Here is a 24,404-nt window from a genome sequence, read left to right on the forward strand (position 1 = left end):
GAGTAAATGGCAAAAATTAAATATAGTTTAATCAGTGTGAAAAGTACTGTTCGTTAGGCACATTCAGTTCAATTGTGTTTAATACAGATACAGTCATAGTTGAAGGATGTGATTCAAAGTAGGCTCTACCAGCCCAACTTATCAATACAAAGACAACTGTCAGTTTGTTTACATGGATAACCATATTCCAATGGTAACAGTTAGGTATAGGAAATGAAATCGCAAATTAAATTAAAAGCTTTGGTTGTAATGCTCATCTTGTCAGGAAAGCACTGTTCTGTGATCAGTAGTACCCTCTTGAGACCAGAGGGAACTCTCGCATGGAAACTCAATCACTCACAGAGACGAAAACCAGGAAATTCCCATGGCGTTGCATTATAAACAAAAGATTGTAACTGCATCCGTTGATTTTATTTTATTTTTTTAGCTTAATTTATTTTTTAATTTGTGAATAGTGTCATCTCATGACTATGGTATCGTCCTACAGAAGGATTTATATGAAACATATTACTGAAGTTTTGTGCATATGAGGTGAGTTTGAAGTAAAAACATGCAAACATGCTGTGTGGCATTTTACAGCATTTAATAAACTGAGCCATTTATTTACCATGTAAACGGAGATTTGTTATTACTTTAATCCATCTAAAGTTATACTAAAAGTTGACAAAAATCAAATTATAATGTGTATTTCTGTTTGTCGCATTATCGAAGAGCAGTACAAACAAGTACACTCCTTCACATTATTATCATTGTGTAAGGTTTTTCACTGCGTTTGGGATGTATACAGATTTGACTGTTTGACAGCAAACAAAAGAATTTGTTCTTCGACTGTTTGTACCCTTACCTGCCACTTTATTAGGTACACCTTACTAGTACCAGGTTGGACCTCCTTTTGCCTTAAAAACTGCCTTAACCCTTTGTGGCATAGATTCAACAAGGTACTGGAAATATTCCTCAGAGATTTTCATCTATATTGACATGATAGCATCATGCAGTTGCTACAGATTTGTCAGCTGCACATGCATGATGCAAATCTCCCAAAGGTGCACTATTGGATTGAGTTCTGGTGACTGTGGAGGCCATTTGAGTACAGTGAACTCATTGGCTGCGTCCCAAATGGCACACTATGCACTAATGCACTATGTACTTATGCACTTACATTCTCAACAGCATTGTAAATGTATGTAGTGTCGTCCCAAATAGAACACCGATGTTTTTTTACTTAGCGGACGTTTGACGGTTGCCAAATTAGTGAAATAAATGACTAAAGTACCAAATAATACCTGCAATAAGTATAACCGCATTCATCACTGGGAGGCAGTATAATCACTCTCGTAGGAGATTTTTGCTTTCACAATCCAAAATAAAAAAGTTATCCAACATGTACGCCCGATAGCTCCACCCCTTCCGCTACATGAGCAAAGCAGCCGTCGTTGAGTGTGTGAAGTGTCCATTATTCCACACTTCATTTTACTGGTTGAATGAGTGCATCATCCGGGTAATTAAAGTGCACTTATTATTTTTAGAGTTTTCAGTGTGAATGCACTACTTACTCTATTTATACTACAAAATGTCAAAGAATAGTGCATAAGTATGCGATTTAGGACGCACCTAACGTCATGTTCAAGAAACCAGTATAGTGCGTTATCCTGCTGGAAGTAGCCTTCAGAAGATGAGTACATTGTGGTCATAAAGGGATGGACATGGCCAGCAAAAATACTCAGGTAGTCTGTGGCGTTGACATGATACTCAATTGATACTAATGGTCCCAAAATGTGCCAAGAAAATATCCCCCATATCATTACGCCACCATTACCAACCTGAATCATTGATGCAAGACAGTATTGATCCATGCTTTGTTGTTGATGCTGAATTCTGACCCTACCATCTGAATGTTGCAACAAAAATCGAGACTTATCAGACCAGTCAACTGTTTCTCAATCTTCTATGGTCCAATTTTGGTGAGCCTGTGCCAATTGTAGCTTCAGTTTCCTGTTCTTAGCTGACAGTAGTAGCACCCAGTGTGGTCTTCTGCTGCTGTAGCCCATCCGCCTCAAGGTTGGAAGTGTTGTGCATTCAGAGATGCTCTTCTGCATACGGTTGTAACAAGAGGTTATTTGAGTTACTGTTGCCTTTCTATCAGCTGAAAACAGTCTGGTCATTCTCCTCTGACCTCTGGCATCAACAAGGCATTTGCGTCCACAGAACTGCTGCTCACTGGATATTTTCTCTCTTTCTGACCATCCTCTGTATACCCTAGAGATGGTTATGTGTGAAAATCCCACTAAATAAGCAGTTTCTGAAATAGTCAGACCAACAACCATGCTACGTTTAAAGTCACTTAAATCGCCTTTCTTCCCCATTCCGATGCTCTGTTTGAACTGCAGCATATCGTCTTGACCATGTCTACATGCCTAAATTCATCGAGTTGCTGCCATGTGATTGGCTGATTAGAAGTTTGTGTTAACAAGCAGTTGGACAGGTGCACCTAATAAAGTGGCCAGTGAGTGTTTTAATTGCATGACAAATAATTAACTGTACTGTGCTTTTGTATAATTGTAAATTGACCACCAAAGTATGTATATGACCCCAGAACACAGACAGACTATATGCTGATAATGCTGTGTGCCATTTAATCAATTTACAGTCAAATTAAAATTTATTCAGAAACCAGATTTTGTTGTCTCCCCACTAGTTAGAACACTACACTAGTTTATTTCGATGAGCGAGAAGCAAAATAAAGTAAACTGAAATTTCTATATCCAAAGGTTTTTTAAACAGTGGACTAAAAACCAGCAGGAGCTGATGAAGCTACTGGACAACAAAGTATTAATAGTTATTGATGATAAATATAATCAAACCCTATAGTTGTTGAATTGAGTTATTTTGGGGTTGATTGGAAACCATACTGTTACTTTGTATTAAAGCTATCTGACATTATCAAGGTGACTTTCTGACACGGTTTAACTGAGAAAAATAAGTAAACAAGTAAAACTGGGGGGAAAAAAGCTTATATAAACGCCTTAAACATAATATTGTCTTATTCAAAATAAGGTAAACAACCTGATAACCGCTTTTCATGCAAATTTACAAAGTACTTACTCCACCCATTAACAATTGACCAACAATGCACGCTCAATTCTTGACTGAGGAGCCTTATGACTATTTTTCATTCTTTTTTTAGAGTTATCCGAGGTGCTGTGGACTATGGTGATGCGGCAGGCTTTTGGTCAGCTCAGTTATGTGGGTTCCATCATGGCGGCGCTTGTTTTTGTTGGCTTTGCTGTGTTAACCGTGTCTATCCTTCTCGTCATGGAAGGCCTGTCTGCTTTTCTACATGCACTTCGACTTCACTGGTGAGAGAAACACGTGTCCACATACACACAGAAATCATCTATTAGGTCTTCTCAACACTAAGAAATGGAGCTTAACCCTCTACCGCATGATGTTACTATATGCAACATGATATTTATATTTCCCTGCCACTGTTTCTTAAGACCAACATTGATTTTTATTTATTTATTTTTATTTTTTGGAAAGAGTAGTGTAGTGTAGCCTTAGTGTAGCTAATGATGTGCTTTGGTTAAGTCACATGACATGCATTGTTTTTCTGTAGCGCGATTTCTGACAGTCAGGTGTTTATTGTTAGTAGTTGCTGAATGCAAATGGAAACGTCAATAAAAACAAAGGATCAAATTATGTCAGATCCCCCCAAAAATCTGAAACATCACCTCCAGTAAGTTATGATGACATATTTACAACTCAAAGTTTTTATCAGATTAGTTTTTTGTAAATCGATCAAATGTGTGTGTTGCCAAAGGGCAACACTATGCAATAGTGGAACATGCAATATTGCAATGGGTAAGCTAGCTAGCAAGGTCAGCTGTGAACTTTTAAACAGTAACAATAACAACATGAATGCTAGTAATATAATGTTGATTGATTGGCGTTTGTCTCTTGAATCTTGTCACGTGTTGATAGGACACTGTGTTACAGAGGTACAGGTACGCTCTGAAAAAATACTTGGACCAAATTTTTAATTAACCTACACATTTATAATGTGTTAACATGCCCTATTACATGTAACTTAATGAAAATCAACAGTAAAAAGTATATAATATATAAATGGTGTGGGGTTTTAGGGATAAAAGTGCTATGCTGTTAGAGCTAAAGTCGCAATAGCATGATGTAATGTAATGTGTGTTTATATAGCACATTTATTGTGTAAGGCCATACACTCAAAGCACTTCATAAACATGAGGGTGGTCTCTCCACACCACCACCAGTGTGCAGGATCCACTTGAATGATGCAATGGCAGCCACGGGACAACGGCGCCAGTGCGCTCATCACACACCAGCTATAGGTAGAGTGGACAGACAGTGATAGAGCCAATTCAGTGGATGGGGATGATTGGGAGGCCTCTACTCTTTACGAGAAGTGCCATGGGATTTTTAATGACCACAGAGAGTCAGGACCTCGGTTTAACATTTCAGTATAGTGAGACAATATAGTGTCCCCTTCACTTTACTGGGGCATCAGGACTCACACAGACCGCAGACTGAGCGCCTCCTGCTGGCGTCACTAATACCATTTCCAACAGCAACCTAATTTTTCCATGTGGTCTCTCGGGCAATGACCAGGGTCGGTCCTGCTTAGCTTCAGTGAGTAACTGGTCTTGGGCTGCAGGGTGATATGACTGTGGCATATCACCCTCCATCATGATGATGTATTCCAATACTGATTATTTATTAACTTGGGTGTCCAGTCTGTCCAGATAATCAAGAGATTTATGATGAATCTGTCATATTTAAAAGAAGAATCCTCAAAATAGAATATCAAGTGCTCTCCAGTATCTGACATGTCCTGCTCCCTTCAAGATGTTGTTGCTACTTACGCTTGAGCAAAATCCTTTGGCATGTGATGATATTAAAATACTGTTGGCTGTTTTTTAAAAGGGGGAGGGGCTATTCTATGTCCTGCTCTGTCTTCACTTCAGGAGACCTTTAGGGCTCTTTTTTAATGTTCTAGGCGCAAAGTCTAAAGCGCATGGCGCAAAACCATTAAGACAATGTCCGAATTCACTTTTGCTATTTTAAAAAAAGATCTTCACAGCAACGCATGGTCTATGAGGGTTGTACTTATTCTCTTAATGAGTTATGAGTGTGCTTTGAGCATAACGTGCATCTTATCTCCCATTTCCTTTAAGAGTCAGTTGTGTCGCGCCTTGGCGCATTTGCTATTTACCTGGCCGACTTTGTAGTGAACGCTTCACTAGCGAGAAAACGGTTAAACAGACCATCTGCAGCGCAGGGATAAAAAACGAGCCTCCTCCATTCGGCCTCTTTACTTTGTCTTTAATTTTACTATTTACTTAACTCCTTTACTTTCAAGGAAGCTGTGTTGTACGCACTTCACTAAAGATATCCATTAGCCTACATATTTCATTTCATTTGTTAATCGCAAAGATTGGTTTCAAAATTTTTCTAAATTCAGTTCTAATTTCCAGCAAACAAATAAAAGAACAATAGTAATGTGGTTAAACAACTGAGTTGAATCTAAACACCCATCCTATTCTTATGCCCCATATAGTGATACATAGACTACGTCTCCATAACCTGACAGATGGACAAATCTAGACTTGTTTTTATTCAAAATAATACAAATATGCATATAATAACTAATACTGATAATAATAATATTATAATAAAAATGCAAATTGCCAGGAATAAACTGAAAAAAGCCCCCCGGACATGAGGGTGGCATGGAGGTAGTGGCGCAAAACTTGAAAATTAGGGTTGCGCTGGTCTGAAAATAGCAACAAATCGCACAAAACATGTCTTGCCCCTTATTATGCCGGGTGTATGATAGGGCCCATAATGTACTTTTTGGGCTGATTATTTACATGTATTTACTTGAAGTCATCAAGCTGTACATTCATCGCTGTAAAAAATGCTGGGTTCCACACTATTTCTTCATGTTGTTCCAACACAATTAGATTATATCAACTGAGTTGATTTTACAACTTTAATTGGATTGAACAAGTTGTTTCAAAACAATCTCAAGAATCTTGATGTTGTTGATTCAACTCATTGTATATAAGCAGTTTGAACAAGCAGCAAAATGAGTGATGATTGGGATTTTGAATCTGAAATGCCTCTCTTTTCTCTCTGTTTTTCAGGGTGGAGTTTCAGAATAAGTTTTACAGTGGAACAGGCTACAAGCTCACTCCGTTTGACTTCTCATTCGGTGCTTTCTCTACAAAGTGACCTATGAACCAATAGTCATAGAATTGAAAAAAGAAGAGTAATGGAATTATTTTGCTGAGAGCGCAAATCACATTTTAAAATATATCATTGAAGGATCTTTCATTTTCTTTTATACTTTAGTTTGACCACCACTGTACAAAAAAAAAGCTGTACCTGAAAATTTGAACGTGAAAAGTTCTGTTATGAATTCACATACATATCTTTAAAACATTTGGGTACTTAACATGTGCCATGTAGAGTCTTTTAGTTTAATAATTTTATTAATTAAGTTGAATGATTTGGTTAAGGACTTAAGCCCACATAAAATAAAGTTCTTTTAACTCTCCATAATCAGGTGTGTTTCCTGTATAACCACTGATCCATTATGACGACAGCCATATAATTATGGTTTGGCGCTGTAAGTTCAAGCAGTATTTTACAATTCTGAAATAATTCAGCACTTATGCGATTGTAAATATACATTCAATGAAATGGCTCCCAACAAAGTCCGGTTTAAACTTTTTCAGCTTGTTAGTCACTAGCATGTGCAAAATGTCTTGATTTATAGCATTATTCAAAGGGAATGTCCATGTGATTATGTTGCTTTTTATATTACAATGAAATTTTGTTGTCATTTTGGAGCTGAATCTCAAAGTACTGCGTGTCAAGCCTTACAGTGATACTCGCTGATCAATAAAGACCAAAGTCTCTCAATACAGAAAAGGCCTTGTTTGTTTGTGTTTGAGGTGTTTTTGACAGCAAGTCACAAGCAGATTATATCTTAAGACCGCGTTTAGCCTTTATATAATAGAAAAAAATAACAAGGGATGTGAGAGTGATATAAATGTAGTTGGGTATAATGAATTGTTGTAATGGGGTATATACACATGGACTTTTAATTTCAGTCAGCCAGCCCCAGGACTTCCAGTAAATTGTCATCCCATACAAAATCGCCATGTTTAAGGTCTGATTTCTTTAAAAAACAGCGATCTTCACTGGCTGAGATGCAATATAAAGTGGGTGTCAGATCAGACATGAAGCACTGCAGTAAATTATAGTTTTCGGCGCCATATCTTTAAAATATGGAAGTTAATTTTACTCCAGTATTTTCAATGGAGTTTTTGCTCTAACCTGCTGCTAATGACGGCACTAGCATTTAAACGGTCTTTCATCTCGTTTTACGCTTTAACAACCAAATGGATGCTTAAGTCTGTTTAACTAAATATATTTGAATTACATTACAACATCGATGCTGTAAAAGAAAACGTATGAAATTGAAAATAGTCACACAAAGCTTTCATCGGAAGTTTATCATTGGCTGATAAACTCTAGCTGTGCATACAGTCCATTAAAATCCTTAACCACTGAAATAAAGTATTTATGCTCTTTTTCCTCACTTAAAAAAAAATCACTGCAGAGTTATCGAGTGATTCACATATATACTGTATAATATATGATGAATTAATAAGCTGCTGAAATAAGAATATATATTACAATATAAAATATTAATTTGAATTATTAGTAACTTTAAATAAATAACTAAATTTTGATTAATAACTTAAGTAAAACGTTTTGTCATTCAGATATTATGCAGAGTAATTATAACATTTAAATAAAGTTATGTTTTTAAAATGTATTATACTTTTACAGGGTATCCATGAGGTCTTAAGTCTTAAATTCACTGAAATGGGTTCTAGGTCTTCCTGTGTTTGTGTAAAGCTACCCAATCAGGCTGAAACACATCCAATCACTGTTCCATTTCAATAAAAGTTTTAACAAAAGTTTACTTAACTCAATTTACCAATATGGCTTAATTATCTTCCTTATAATAACTTTTTTTATATGTTTTTTAATGTATGCCTGACTGTAGAAAAAATCCTTAGCATTTAGTGTTGTGTACGTCTAAAATTTCATTCATAGTAGTCTTAAACAGGTCTTAAATTTGGCTTGATGAAACCTGTAGAAACCCTGTTTTAATCAAACTAAAAATGTTAATAAGAATAAAAAGTGAATTATGTAATATCATTGGGTTATTATGTTTTATATTATTGGGTTTTTAATCTAAATATTTGATGAAAATGCGTTGTAGTCTCGTTTTCATTGAGTCAATAGTTCCTCTAGAGGTCGATGTATACCTCAGACGTGAAGCCCTGCGTGAGGTAATACGTAGAAGAAGACGCCATGATGGGGAGCGGCGGGAAACACAAATAAGCTTTTCGTCGTGCATTTCTATGGGAGTCGATTTATTTCTGTTCTTGTGGATTGTAAAGACTCTTCAGCATGGTTCAAGAGTTTCATGTTCTGAGATGTTTTTCCTGTCAGACCTTTCAAGTGCAGCAGGTGACCGTTTTTTCTGTGCCTTTTCTTCATTCAGAATTAAAAACATGTTTGTTTGGTTTGCTCATGTTGTACATAGATAAGTTAATCGCTTCATACAAATAATTTATCTTTTTGAACTAAACTTTAACCTTGACAAAAATGATCGCCATCTTATTATTTGCACACTAAATAATGGGTTGAGGCTTAAAATATTAATTAATATATTTTAATCGATTATAATTTTCCTTAATATAACGTTAGATTCTTAAACCCCAATACCACAAAAACAATCCATACACTTATAACTTTAGTGTTTTGTCAATTATAGTATGAAAAAAAATGAGTATAATTAATATATTAATGTTACATATTGGTATATTTTAATTTACCAAACTCGTTGTTTTGTTAACCTGTATGTCTAAATAAATTTGAAATAAAAACTTGTTTTTCATCGTTTGAAGTCATTTGAATATTTTAAGAAAGAATTGGAGTAGAAACATAACAAAAACATTAAAGACGATTAATTAACGATTATCTATTTGATTGTTTAGTAATAAAGGTTTTGTGTATAGTTCACTTTGTGGTTTCTTTGTTTTGCTTAGAAGATTAGTTCACTCAAAAAATTAAAATTCTGTTATCAATTACTAAACTTCCTGTTAGTTTTCTATCTCCTGAGGTCTTCATTTGTCTTTGGAACACAAATTAAGATAGTTTAGATGAAATCCAAGAGCTCTATGACTTTCCAACCATGGGGTATATGCACATGTTTTTTTGATTTCAGTCAGGAAGCCCCAGGGCTTCCGGTGAATTGTCATCCCATATAAAATTGCTGCGTTTAAGATCTGATTTCTTAAAAAAACAGCAATCTTCACTATCTGGCTGAGATATATTATAAAGTGGGTATCAGACCAAACACGAAGCACTGCATTAAATTATATTTTTCCACGCCATCTCTTTAAAATATGGAAATTAATTTTACCCCAGTATTTTCAATAGAATTTTAGCGCTAGCCTGCTGCTAATGACGGCGCTAGCGTTTAAACGATCTTTCATCTCTATTTACATTTTTCCAACCAAAATGGATGCTTAGGTCTGTTTAACTTTTTATAATTGAATTACATTACAACATCAATGCTGTAAAAGGAACCGTATGAAATTAAAAATTGGCATGTAAAGCTTTCACTGGAAGTTCATCATTGGCTGATAAACACTACCTGTGCATATAGCCCGTTGCTGTAAATGGAGGATAAGGGAGCTCTCAGATTTCATCTACAATATGTTGTGTTTTAAAATATGAACGAAGGCCTCAGAAGATTGGAAAGACATGATGAACTGTAACCATATATCCAAATGAATCAATATTGAATTGAATCAAGAGCTTGTGAATCTGAATCAAATAATTTTGTGAATTTTACACCCAGCGTTACCATTCTATACTGCAAACTTGTTTTCCTCCAGGTGAAAAAGGCTAAGAAATGGACTTGTAAAGTGTGCGGTGAAAAGCAGTCGCTGATAAAGGTGAAAACAAGCTGAATTGAACCCGCCACTCATCTTGGCGGTTATTTTAGTGTTCGTTTCATGTGTTTTGTGTTTTTTTTTATTTATTTTTATTTAAATTTTGCAGGAGTTTGGCCGTGGTGCTGCCGCTGACTGCAGACGCCATGTTCAGAAGCTCAATGCTCTGCGTGGGGAGCAGCACCAGCTCAACACTCAAAAGCTGCTGGAACAGGGGTGAGCAAACCTTAATGAGATAGAGATCGAAGATATTTTAGAGAATGTTGAAAAAAAGTAGCCATTAACTTCCAAAGTAGGAAAAGGCTAAAAGTTCCTAACATTCTTTGAAATATCTTTTGTTAAACAAACAGAATAAAGTAACTCGTATAGGTTTGGAACAAATGACGGATGACAGAATTTTGGATTTATAGGTAAACTATTCCTTTAATCTGGGGGATTTCTAATAAAAAACATTGAAAGTTGTAGTTTCAGTGTCAATTAATGTTTATTAGTATTATATTATATACATTAGCTGACTTTCATATAACTCCCTGATATATATAGTATGAAAAATCCACAAAAATATACATTTATTTAATACAGAATTTCAAAACTCTTCTAGATGTATATTTAAGTCTTGTGTGAATAAATTGCACTTTTAATGTAATACATTTCTGAATAAATAAATAGGTGAGCAAATTAATGTCTTGTCGCTGACCCACTGACAATTCTATTTAAAGGGATGAAGATGAAAAGAATGAGAATGAAAATGTTTATGAAGTTCTGGATCATAAATCAGAGGTAAATGTCAAGTCAGACCTTTTTGTCTGCTCAATTCAACTGTAATACCATGTAGAAATAAAATGAAGACTAAAGCTGCGTCTCAAACGGCACACTATACACTATGCACTCATGCACCATGTACTTATGCACTTACAAACTCAACAGCATAGTATATGTATGTAGTGTCGTCCCAAATGAAATACTAATGTTTTTTTTTCTAGGCAGAAATTCCAAACCGTTTCCCTGATGACCTTTGACGGTTGCCAAATCAGTGAAATAATGAACAAACTATCAAATAATATCTGCCCTGAGTATAACCGTATTCACCATCGGGAGGCGCTATATTCTCTCTCGTGGGAGAATTTTGCTTTCACCATCCAAAATAAATAGTTATCCAACATGAGTGCCTGATAGCTTCGCCCCTTCCACTACATGAGCAAACCTGTGGTTGTTGAGTATGTGAAGTGTCCATCATTTCACACTTCATTTTACCGGCTGAATGAGTGCATCATCCAGCTAATTAAAGTGCACTTATTATTTTTAGAGTTTTCAGTGTGAACGCACTACTTACATTCTTTATACTACAAAATGGTGTAGAATAGTGCATAAGTATGCGATTTGGGACGCAGCTAACGTATATATTTAATTCAGGGTGCACAATCCTGTTCCTGGAGATCTATCATACTGCAGACTTCAGCTCCAACCTTCATCAAACACACCTGTCTTTAATTATCAAGTGTTCCTTCGGATCCTACTTTGTTGGTTTAGTTGTTTTTGGTCAGGGTTGGAGCAGAACTCTGTAGGAAGATAGATCTCCAGGAACAGGATTGGGCAGCCCTGATTTCTCAATATGCGTTCTTCAGTGGTCTTGCATCCTTGTGTAACGTCATCATCAACTGCCAAAGTTCCAATACTCAAGACCACAATACAGAGGATTTGTGAAACTTCCCAGATGTGTTCATGATAACGAGGACGCACTGATGCAAACTTGAGCACCGAACTTGCTCTGGAAGTCCCAGAAGTCATTGCAACTGGATGTGGGAAGTGCAGCATTTTATATAGGTTTATTATTAAAGTTCAGAGATGTAACATATTTGTCTCAGGAGTTTCCCTAAATGAAACGGTGAATATAAACTTTACCATGAAAATCTTAATAATGGAATGAACACCTTAAGGGTGTTTATTTACTGGAATTCATGTGAAAATTTGTTTTATTTGTATTGTGCAAAGTATATTTGTAAAGTCTTTCTGCATAGTATATATTGTGAAAAGGGGCAAAACAGTAAATTGAATGAATGCTGTAATGTTTAAATAATTTTTTGTTAAAGATGCGTGAGGGGCATGTGACCATCAAGATTAACGCAGCATCTCATTTCTCCCGAGTTCGTTTTTCCGAGGTGACCTAGCAAGACTAGTCTTCACAAGAATGCAAGTCTGTTCTTTGCGTTCTTGGAATTGAGAAACAGCCAGTGTGTAGACCAGTGGTGCCCAGTCCTGTTCCTAGAGATGTACCATCCTGCAGAGTTCAGCTGCAACCTTGATCAAACACACCTGTCTTTAATTATCAAGTGTTCCTTCGGATCCTACTTTGTTGGTTTAGTTGTTTTTGGTCAGGGTTGGAGCAGAACTCTGCAGGAAGATAGACCTTCAGGAACAGGATTGGGCAGCACTGGTTTCGTGTGTAGACCAGTGGGGCCCAATCCTGTTCCTGGTGATCTACCATCCTGCAACCTAAGCTGCAACCTTAATCAAACACACCTGTGTGTAATTACCAAGTGTTCCTTTAGATCTGACTAAAACCGCGGTCACTGGAATTTTTGCCCCATAGACTTCTATTCATACGCAGGCAAATGCATCAGACTGGAAGTCATGCGTCAAGTTTTGCAGTTCGATGTGAAGATGCAGTTCGAAGATCAAAGCATGACCTTTCTAGAGAGAAATCTAAAACATGGACCAATCGCTCGCTTTTTTTAAATGTTTCATCCTGTTTAATCCCACCCCTTTTTGCAGAACTGTACCACAGAGGTCATGTTTTGATCTTCGATTGGTCTCAGGTATGTGATGTGATTTCTCAGGTCAGAGTTCACCAAGCTTGAACTTTACAATGCAGCGAACTGCAAAACTTGTCGCACGAGCTTGCGTTTCCGGTCTGATGCATTCACGTGCCTATTAATGAAAGTCTATGGGGCGAAAAGTCCAGTGTGACCGACCGCAGCTTTAGTTTGTTTCGTTTTTTTCTAATCAGGGTTGGAGAGTAATTCTGCAGGACGGTAGATATCCAGGAACAGGATTGGGCACCAAATATAGACAATAGAAAAGTTAAGGCAGCAAGATTTTTTTACAGTCATCTCAAGTTGCATCAATAAACTGACTAAACATAATAAGTCAAACGTTTTACAACAAAGGTTGTTTAAACCCGATTAACCTATAAGTAACATAAAAAGGTTGTCATATCACTTTTTACAGTGCAGTGTATAACAATAACTAAATATACACTTGCTTTAGCAGGAAGAGGCTCATGTCAGCCGTTGGAGTAAATACACCGATCAAACTGCTGAGGGTCCAAACGAAGAAGATGAGGAAGAAGATGAGAATGTTTACACAGAAAGACCCCAATTCAGAATCCAAGGAACAAGGCACTAATACAATATCCATACTGCCATGCATCATTATTGAAAACCATCTGAGCAAATATCAGTGTTAAAGGTTGTTATTTTTTAAAACAGGAAAAGGAAGAAAATGTCCAGTTTAGAGACTTTTGGTGAGAATTATGATAACTACGAGGAGTCAAGAGCTGGTTATTCGAAGTTTAAGAAACAGGCTTATCTGGTAAGTCACAGACATGCATGTTAATGATTGACTTGTAGGCTAAGATTATGCAAAATGCCCAAACCTGACAGCAATGGTGGAAAAATTATTAGATTGGTTGTTTGGATACCTTGGATATCAAATTTAACCCAAAGAAAAATTATTTTGCTTTTGTATCTACTGCAGCCACTACAAGTTGAGAAGAGGCCCAGTTCATCATGGAATAAAGGAAGCGTTTCCAAATGTTCACACAGTGACAGGCCAGATGATGTGGACCCAAGTGCTAGCACAAAACTCTCATCATCCCGACAGGCTGTTGGCCATTACCCTATAGCTTGCTTTAGTTCTGCAAACACCATGGAAAACCCTGTTGGAAATAAACAGCAGTTTGAATCTTCCTATAAGCCTCCAACTGCTGATGTAAACAAGCGCCCTCCCATCCATAGCGAAAACCACTCTGTTTCTTCTCATCAGCCATTTGGTGAATCTACGATTGAGAACAAGGACTCCAAGTGGAGTAAATTTCTCACCATCATCCCCACTCAGGACACAGAAGAGTATGATTATGAATCTCAAAATGGTAAGAAAATGGGTATTTCTTATTTCACAAAAGCAGATACTGGTGTGGATTTTGAAGAGCGCCAATGTCCAGCAGATGAAAAAAAGGACAGTGGTGTTCTAAACAGACAGAAGGACGTTGGTGGAAATGTATCCTGTCCAACTACCAGTTTCACAAAGTCTGTAGGCTTTGAAAATGCAGTCTGTAAACAACCTGTACTGCTCAAGGCACCATATTCAAGCTTATCTTTAAACCCACTGTTTTGTACTGATGAAGACTTTGATGACACATTTTAGGTAAGTTTTTTTTTTCAAGGATGCTTAAATATGTTAAGGAAGAAATATTGTCCTTAAAATAAATTGTTAAACTATTAACATTCACGTACATTTGTATTCATTACTAGTCCTGTACATTTCAAAATACAAAAACACCAAAACACAGCAAATGTTTTAGAGAAGTGTTTTATTGTAGATAGAAAAGACAGGAATTTTAGAAGACCAACAGTGACATTAATCTGATTCCATCTGTTTATTCAAACAAACCCTCCAGGTTTATGCTTAATCTAGAACGGGTCACCAATCTCGGTCCTGGAGGGCTGGTGTCCCTGCAGAGTTTAGCTTCAACTTGCCTTAACACACCTGCTGAATGTTTCAAGTATACCTAGTAAGACCTTGATTGGCTTGTTCAGGTGTGTTTGATTAGAGTTGGAGCTAAAATCAGTAGGGCACCGGCCCTCCAGGAACAAGTTTGGTGACCCCTGATCTAGAAACTCTGCTTATTGATTATGCAAACGCAAACAGAAAATCCATAAAGTGAAATTGCACAAATATAGATCTCTACTAAACAACCTTTACGTAATAATATGCATACATGATAATAATGTTCTTTATAATGTCAAGTGTTAAGCTAATGACACCAACATTTTGCATAAAAGCCCAATGATGAACTTAACTATGTGCTAGTCACCTGAGTAATTGATATTGTTAATATTTGTGGAAACTTGTCATTCTATACTTTTGAAAAGACTAAGTTATTAGAAAATAGGCCAGAAGCTTGAAATATTAAGTGTAGCCCAGGTCTTCTGTATTCCTGTGCTCCTCCTCTACTTCTTTTGGCCTGGTGTTTTGGAGTACTGGATGGTGTCCAGAGCACCACCAATGTCATAATTCTTGGTGTGGAGCAATCTGGTAAGCCATCCACCCTCATCGGTGAAGCCCATGGAGAGCATCTGAGACAGAGACTCCACCAGCCTAGGGTCTGCATCTGTGGGAGAGCACAGTACAGTTAGAATTGCTTCAAATGATATGAAGTGAATGCCTGAAATAGAGAACATCACTGGGCATAAATAATTATATACTTTACCTTGAGGAAGGTGTGGGTAGAGAGCTGCCTCGCGCAGACCAGTGGGACCTTCTCTGGTGCTTGTGCCAGAAGCAGTATTTAGCGGAGCTGGAAGATCTGCCCCATCCTGCTCCAGTCTAAGAGACTGCAGCTCTCCTGTCGAAGGATCCACCTCTTTAGCGCTAAGATGAGTCCATTCCTCATCACTACATTGGTCTTTCTGCCATTTTGAAACAAGGAGAGAAAGAAATCAACGTTAACATGATATGTGGCCTTAATGTGATGCGTTTCTTCTAGGTTGAAAACTTGAGACGATCAAGCTTTTCAGAGCTATGAGGGTATCAGTTACCTTTGTTCCCTCACTGACGCTCTCTTCAGTGGTCTGACTTCCTGGACCAGAGCCTCTAGAAAGAAGCCCCACAGAACCACTGTCACTCCGAGCACTGGGTGGTCCACTGGAGGCAGGAGGAGTTGGGGTAACTTTGGTCCGCTTTCCCTCATGCTCAACATCAATGTCAACATCTATTCCTACAAAGGAAAAAGCATTTTTATTTCAGAAGTTTTGCATATTGTGCCAATCAAAGAAGTATCGGGATTATGTGTTGCAACCAAATATTTAGGAAAGACCAAATCAGGCGACTTACCAAGGGGGCTCAACATGGCTGCCACTTCTTCTCCAATGTTTTTCAGGTACTCCACGTTAGCCTGGGAAGAGGCAGTAGCACCTATAAAAAAATAAATCAATAAAGTCAGGGAAATTTTGGACATGCCCCATTCTTGTTCCAGTTCCTCCTGTTACTATAGACCAGGGGTGTAAAACTCAGTTTCTGGAAGGCCGCAGCTCTACACACCTTTAACCCCAGTTAAACAAACCTGCTTCACACAGGTGAGTGGGCTTGACAAACCACCTGTAGAAATCACACTCCATTTCTTTGACACTTTAACCGTCACTTGCATAAGACACGTTACCAAAAAACTTTACATTTAAAGAGTGCTTCACACAGGTGAGTGGGATTGACAAACCACCTGTAGAAACATTATATAATAATAACACATAACCTACTCAGTTTCAGGGTTGGAACTAATCTCTGCGGGGACTTCGGCCCTCCAGGAGCAGAGTTGACTCCTGCTATAGACCCTTATAAATGATCGTCTTACCATTCTCCATGTTTTCAGGAGCATCCTGGTTTTGCTGCGCTCCAGATGGACCTGGCTGAGGCTGGTTTTGAGCTTGGTTTTGGGCCTGAGAATGAGCATTTGCCCACATGCAGTGTCTCATCTTACGCCAAAACTTCCCACGAGGGAGCCACTGCACACAAAAGATTAATTAAATCAAAATATTCAGATCCTTTAAAAAACAGTGTATTGTATGTAGTAAAAAAGTGCTATTCACCTCAAACATGTTGGCCATAGGGTGAAAGATGGGCAGGAGGGCATGCTCCTTATGCAGGCCTTTGCTCTGGCAGGTGGGGCACAAGTCATAATCGGGGCAAACGGTGCACTTGTAACGGGTTCCAGACACCGGCCCATCACACCCATCACAGGTCACACCTGGGTGCACCATTGGGTGAGGGGGAGGGTGGTGAGGAGGACCCCCCATATGAGGTGGTCCTGGAGGCCCCATTGGAGGTGGACCCATATGACAGGGACCAGGAGGGCTAAAGTGAGGTGCAGTGAATGGAAACCCAGGAATTCCATGAGGAGAGGAATCACGTTTGTGCTCCTTTCGTTCTGAAAAGGAAAGAAAAATAACAGAATTGCTATTAATTGGAGAAGTTTATCTTTACACAAGATTTGAGATACTCTGAGCCTTGTATGATGAATCCGAGATGAAAAATCTATTCACATTCTTTAAATCTGATATCATCATCAGATTCTCTTTCTATCTCAACAGTTTTATTATCCAGTAAACTGCACGTGAAAGTGGCAAATGTTTTGGTTTTATAGTATTCTAGTACTCCAATAACAAGAGTAAATCCAAGAACCAATGGAATATCTTCACAAAAGATCCTCACCTACTTTTATTTTTTCCACACAACCTGCATTTCAAAATCTTTAGTTGGTTAGGGCAACAAAATATTGCTCTCTGCAAAGTTTCAATGAATTAATCCCTGTTAGACTATTTCCCATCAACCAATCACTGTGTGCATAGTTAGTAACCATGCTGACGTCATTCATAGCAACAAGGCTGACTACGACCTAGCTCTTAGCTTATGGCTTCTCTTTATTCTATGCAGCTTTGAGAATAAGGAGAAACTCTTGGTTTAAACCTTTACTGCTATTTAGGAAAACTCTTAGTGGCAAGATAAAATGTTTTGTGAATATGGACACGCCAGTTCAATAAAGCATACATGGATGTTACAGATGAAGAATACACTTTATGATATTACAAATACAATTACTTTTACTTCAACTGGTCTGAGCTAATCTAGTCTTTTCATAACACCACAAAGTTTTTAAATCTTATTGATTTGGATGCATTCAAAATGTAGTATGCCAGAATTCACTATTCATCAAACAACAGATGAACTAGCCAACCTACTTCTAATGAGATTGCAAAGAATGCATCAGATGGAAAATTTACTGTCCCAAGATGCCATGGAAATGTTTTGAGAATGGCAGAGAAGCAACACAACTGGTAGATGTCTTTTGTGTCACTTGACAAATATAAATATGAATGTAGTAGGTCCAGATTGCATTCATACTATACAGAACACACCTGAAGCTAGTTGTTAAAAGCACCACCTCCAGAGAGCATTTGATTTGGATGCAGCCAGTCATGATTGTTTGTTAGGTCCTCTCTGATATTCCTGCTTATGGTTTCCTTGTTACAACAAAATGGATTTGTAGATATAATTTAGGCTTATGCTTTCCATTAATTACTTTGGGACTTAAAGTCCCAAACAGTTACACCACCTACACATAATTGACACGTCACTATGTGTGCATTTACAATAGTCAAACTGCAGGATTTAATGCAAGACTGAATCAAAGGCACCACAGTTCAAAACAAATACGATTTGGGATTTAATTGTAAACCGTGACAATCATTAGTGAAAGTTTATCATTTGCGTGTGATTTCAAGGCCTGTCTTACATTGTAAACAATATAGGCGTGTTTAAAGAATTCAGGTTGAAGAAATTATTAAAAGTTAACAGTATTTTATTTATAGAAAAAAATACTATACAGGGTTATTTTACATTTGATTATTGTTAGCCAGTTATTTCCCCCCTAATGTCATGCAGCCCTGATATAACCACACACTGAAGCCACTGTCTATGTGAACTTCCAAAGTATTTTACTGACTTCATAGATCTGGGAAATGAACCTGGTCTTTGACCCTTATGAGGTATTGCGAGCCTACCTGCTACCTTTAATAAAGTCGTTTTGTCTTTTTATATTTATTTTTAACAAATATAGATGAGCAATTACATGCAATGTCAACCTCGCCATGAAAAAAATGAAGTTTTCTCCAAAATAGAGAAACTGTTTCTACATTTTTTGTGTAAGCAAGTATTTTACAGTACTTTGAAAATACTCAAAAATGTCTCTGTCAGTGTGTCAAACTATTACATTTGATTTACCAAAATCACGCAAGTGCCAATATCACGTCACATCCATAACAAGGCATTTTCCTCATAAATACTAAAATAAAATAAAATCAATCACGTTTGTTCAATAGTGAGCCAACTCTTATCCTTTTAATTAGCATTATTTCTTTTGGGTCACATCCATAACGCATGTTTATTTTCCTCATTTAAAATATAAAAAATGTTTACAGATTGATATTTTTCTAGTCCCAGAACTCTGTGGTTGTTTTGTAAAACATAAACAGTTCCTTCGACATAATATTAACGTATATTTTCTATATGAATTTATGTTTTGAGTTTTTACTGCAAATATCACATCCATAATGCTGGAATAGCTCACATATTTAAATTACTGTCTAACAGCCACATGCTAAACGCAAACTAAATGACTTTTTTAAAGGAATGATATAAAAGTTGCAACATATGTTTTTGACTTTCTTCCCTTCGGTTGAACAAGATATTATGAAGAAAAAATTTGTTTTCCTTACTATGGGGGTCAATGATTGCTAGATTTCATCTTTACTATATATATTTCCCCCCCAAATTTTTCACCTTTTATTGGGATAGGATAGAGGAGAACAGACAAGAAAGCACTGAAAGCGGAAGGATCAGCATATAACCGAGTCGGGAATTGAACTTGGGTCACCTTGAGCACCGTGGTACAATATGTTGGCGCACTTAACCGCTAGGTTATTGGCACCAACCAAAATGAATTGTTCTATAACAGAATAAAGCAATATTATAACCACTTTAGTGGGTGAGTAAATTTTAATTGTTGATTAAACCATTCTTTTAAGTTTAATTGTCATTAAATTTGCAGAAAATTATGGTTACTGATATAATATGCTACAATAATCAAAACCCCTTTTCTAAAATGGTAGCTTGTTTGTGTATGTTACTTACGCTTGATGAAGAGACGGAAAGTGTCATCCTTCACAAGAGCCAAACCCATCATTAGCTCATCATCAGAGGAGAAGGCAATCATATCGCCATCTTCATCTAGAGACAAAGTTCAGGAAAACAGAATGGCATTTCTGCTGGTTATTATCATTGTCATGATGTTTTGGCTGATTTATTGTTGATTAGCACACACACACACAACAACAGTTCCTGCTGTTTTTTCTTAAATAAATATGCTGGCTTAAAATATTATTATTGTCCTCGTGGCATGTTTATTACAGTCTAGTACAAACGTCATCATACTTTGTACTTGGATGTAATAATAAACAAAGATGTTTCACAATGCAGTATCCATTTAATGACTCAGTAATACTGAACACAGAAAGACACGAAAATCTGCAAACTGTATTTTCTGGATATTTACATTTGTGTTTGTTTTCCTCAAGTTTTATGTCTAATATCGCTTGGTGGAGTTTCATTAAAACTTAAAGAAGATAAATATAAACCGTCATTTTTACTAAAACATTGAAAGACGAAATAAACACACATTTGCTTACGCAAGAACTCAGCGTTATTTTTAAAAACATTTCAGAATTCAGTTCGACTTACCTTTATAGTACATTTGGAAGGGCGCAGTCCTGAGACCGACAAAAACATCGAGCACTTTTCGCTGCAAATACTCGAAACTTGTTGAGACATCTTGATCCACGGCGAAGCGACGGATCTCCTTGTTGCAGTCCTCCTTACCGATAAGGTAAGCTTTCACTGTCATCGACATCGTAGCGGAAAACAGCTTCTCTCCGTGAACCTCTAGAAGTGTTGCGCAGTAGAAAATGCGTTTCTCGAGCACAGGACTCTGCTTCGGCTGCGTGAAAATGCGTTTCCTACTTCAGCCTACAGTGGTGTATATAAGCCTTGGACGTCAAATGCTAATGCGGCCGAGGAGCCAGCCAATCGTTGAGGGGAGCGCAAGTTTGGGGGCGTGTCTTGCAGAAAAATGTCCACGTCCAGCGTCATTGCAGGACGGAGTTCATGTTGTCAGTGATCATGTGAGTCACATTTGAAAACAGAATGGACGATTTTCGGTGATCCGAGGAATGACATGGCATTATGCGAGGGGAAATTCCCGCTGAAATCACACAGTTGATTAAAACCAAAAATACAGTGTTATCTTCAACGGCTATAAACATAAATAATATCGATGTTATGCAATAATCTAATTCTTCATTTTATACAAATGGTAGATTTCTTTATCTTAACTTGGTCATTTTTAAGTAGGAAATGACGCACAAACCTTTAAACTGTTGATATTTTAACCATATCCATTTATTTAATTAAATAGACCTATATTTTAAAAGATAGTATTTTTATTTGGCACAAGCGAAACAGAAGTTTGGTAGGTGAAGTTTAAAATCAGGTTTCTCATAATACAAGCTCTACTAAGCCCTGTAAGTTTGTATGTGGTATATAGTGAGAGGTGTTGTGTTTCTGCTACAGGTGCTAAACAAAGTGCTGCGTCATCATGAATGATAGTTGGCAGTCGCCATTTGCTTGTAAAACATGTTTATTAAACTTATACTGATCAAATTTTAAAGTTAAATTTCTTGGAAGTGGTATAAGAAACATTACATTCCCAAATTTCCGTTGTTTGTAAGGGAGCAAAGCTAATGCGTAATGCATCCATTATTTTCTGATTATTATTACCATTTTACTTACCATCTTAATATCTTAACATATATATATATATATATATATATATATATATATATATATATATATATATATATATATATATATATATATATAAAACTGTATGTATATATATGTGTGTGTGTGCGTGTGTGTGTGTGTGTGCGTGTGTGTGTGTGTGTGTGTGGTGTGTATATATATATATATATATATATATATATATATATATATATATATATATATATATATATATATATATATACACATACACACACATATATATATATATATATATATATATATATATATATATATATATGTGTGTGTGTGTGTGTGTGTGTGTGTGTGTGTGTGTGTGTGTGTGTGTGTGTGTGTGTATGTGTATGTATAACATGTTTTGTGTTTGGATCATTTTAGACCTGAACACCACCTTACGTTGTCAAAAGACTTGAAAATTAGATGCTAGTAAGCTACTATATCAGCAATTATTAAAACAAGAAAAGTATGAACTCTGCTGATAAACATATATATGAATATTTAGATTACTGTATATGCGCATTACTATAAGCTATTTTGAAAATACTATGAAGATTGTAAGTGCATTAAGTGAGGAAAAACTACATTAAAGAGATTACAAATGTTTAATGTGACCATGATGACAATTTAGTATTAGTAGTTATTTAGTAGCATATTATTATAACAGGGGCGACGCAGTGGCGCAGTAGGTAGTGCTGTTGTCTCACAGCAAGAAGGTTGCTGGTACGAGCCTTGGCTAGGTCAGTTGGCGTTTCTGTGTGGAGTTTGCATGTTCTCCATGCGTTCGCGTGGATTTCGTCCGGGTGCTCCAGTTTCCCCCACAGTCCAAAGACATGTGGTACAGGTTGTGGCTGAAAGGGCATCCGCTGCGTAAAACATATGCTGGATGAGTTGGTGGTTCATTCCGCTGTGGCGACCCCGGATTAATAAAGGGACTAAGCCGAAAAGAAAATGAATCAATGATTATTATGACAATTATTATTTACATTGTAAATTCATTATTGTTAATTGACATTTATAGTATATAAAAACAACAACAGCAGCAGCAATAGTAGTGGTAGTACTTTGATTATACGATTATATGCCCACTACTAGTTGTAATAATAATATTATTAATAATAATGATAATAGTAACAATTATTACATACAAATATCAATATGCTTATTTTTATTTATCTTTGCATACGTTAACTTTGTTTTATACACATTTATTGATATAATAATAACAATTATTATTATTGTTATTATTATTATTATTATTATCATTATCAATATCAATAAGCTAAAGAAGTTTCTTTTATATAGCTCCTTTCTGGAACAATAAGGCTCCAACAAACAGTGAGACAGCATAAAGTAGCTACTAAACACTACATTATTCCAAGCAAGATACAGAACATGGGGTTATAAAACCTTTCAGAAATTATTATTATTATTATTATGATTATTTAATCATGTAGGATTTGTGTGATCTTGGATGTTATGGGCAATAGGACTGCAATGTGGGCTGAGGCAGAAAAAAGTAGACCAGATACGAGCATACAGGTGAGAGTGACACGACACGTTCAACTTTGCCTCACATTTGACATGCTGTCTTCGTTATTACCTAAAATTTCCCTGCAGTGACTTTGTATTCTCTAATATTCTCGAAGTGTCCTGAAGCGTCTGAGGAAAGAATGTTGTCATGTTAGACTGGAGGGCGTGGTTTATCACCTGACTGTGACTCACGCGCTCATATGATTTCCTTTGTTTACATCAGCGTCACTGGAATCAAATAACACAGATGAACTCAGATCCACCAAGCAATTTCCCAGCAAAACAGAAAATAGCCAAACGATATGGACACCTTATTCTTTTGTTTTATGAGTAAAACTTTAACTCATTGTCGGTTTGGAAAGTTACTTAACTTTTTTGAAAACGCTTCTATAGATTGTGAGTGCGTGTGTTACTGTATCTATGCACAAAAGTGTGTTTATATTTTGGAATTTGGTCAAAAATAAAGAGACAACGTGAATAGTAGGGAGATACTATAAATAAATTTGTATTGCTAAAAATATATATAATTTATCACTTTAAAGAACGACATCACCAAGATAAAGAAGCGATTCATTCCTCATTTAAATGTTGAATTAAGGTTAATTATTAAACGTCCTGATTCCCGCCGGTGATTTATTATCTTAATTAAGCTCAATAGGAGTCTCATAATTGTACGCCTGTTTGTGGCAGACATGTTTGCAGGCCAATGTGTAGATGTTTGTTGTAACAGTCTGCTGACGGCCGCTAGATGGCGCCATTGTCCAACACAGGTAAAATACTGTTCTAAGTAAATGACCTACCAAATTGTTTATACACACATGCACACACACATACATATATATATATATATATATATATATATATATATATATATATATATATATATATATACATATACATATATATACATATATATACATACATACATACATACATATACATATATATATACATATATATACACATACATACATATACATACATACATACATACATACATACATACATATATATATATACATATACATATACATATATATATATATATATATATATATATATATATATATATATACATATACATATATACATACATATACATACATA

The 24,404-nt window shown here is 36.4% G+C and overlaps 3 protein-coding genes across 4 annotated transcripts in view; 2 read left to right on the plus strand and 1 right to left on the minus strand.

The window, feature by feature from the left end:
- The window catches only part of tcirg1b (T cell immune regulator 1, ATPase H+ transporting V0 subunit a3b), a 32,528-nt gene extending 25,559 nt beyond the window's left edge, over positions 1 to 6,969 (plus strand). For both annotated transcript variants that reach the window (XM_056472080.1, XM_056472081.1), the window contains exons 19-20: positions 3,185 to 3,356; positions 6,180 to 6,969. In XM_056472080.1, coding sequence (XP_056328055.1) covers positions 3,185 to 3,356; positions 6,180 to 6,267 — 260 coding nt within the window. In that variant the 3' untranslated portion in view covers positions 6,268 to 6,969. The remainder of the gene's footprint in view (positions 1 to 3,184; positions 3,357 to 6,179) is intronic.
- A 1,454-nt stretch (positions 6,970 to 8,423) lies between these two features.
- mrnip (MRN complex interacting protein) lies at positions 8,424 to 14,551 on the plus strand. The gene is made up of 7 exons (XM_056472501.1): positions 8,424 to 8,586; positions 10,023 to 10,082; positions 10,189 to 10,295; positions 10,799 to 10,859; positions 13,347 to 13,477; positions 13,568 to 13,670; positions 13,836 to 14,551. Exons 1-7 carry the CDS (start codon positions 8,527 to 8,529, stop codon positions 14,502 to 14,504), a joined length of 1,191 nt encoding a protein of 396 aa, XP_056328476.1. The 5' UTR covers positions 8,424 to 8,526; the 3' UTR covers positions 14,505 to 14,551.
- Positions 14,552 to 14,653: 102 nt separating this feature from the next.
- Positions 14,654 to 20,931, minus strand: sqstm1 (sequestosome 1). Its single transcript, XM_056471750.1, has 8 exons — positions 20,649 to 20,931; positions 20,043 to 20,138; positions 16,943 to 17,280; positions 16,708 to 16,858; positions 16,194 to 16,274; positions 15,899 to 16,077; positions 15,571 to 15,769; positions 14,654 to 15,471 (listed from the first exon to the last, which is right to left on the minus strand). The coding sequence occupies exons 1-8, from the start codon at positions 20,815 to 20,817 to the stop codon at positions 15,311 to 15,313; spliced, it is 1,374 nt and encodes a 457-aa protein (XP_056327725.1). The 5' UTR covers positions 20,818 to 20,931; the 3' UTR covers positions 14,654 to 15,310.
- Positions 20,932 to 24,404: the final 3,473 nt, after the last annotated feature.

This window comes from Danio aesculapii, chromosome 14 (genome assembly GCF_903798145.1).
Source record: "Danio aesculapii chromosome 14, fDanAes4.1, whole genome shotgun sequence".
Classification (NCBI taxonomy): Eukaryota; Metazoa; Chordata; class Actinopteri; order Cypriniformes; family Danionidae; genus Danio; species Danio aesculapii.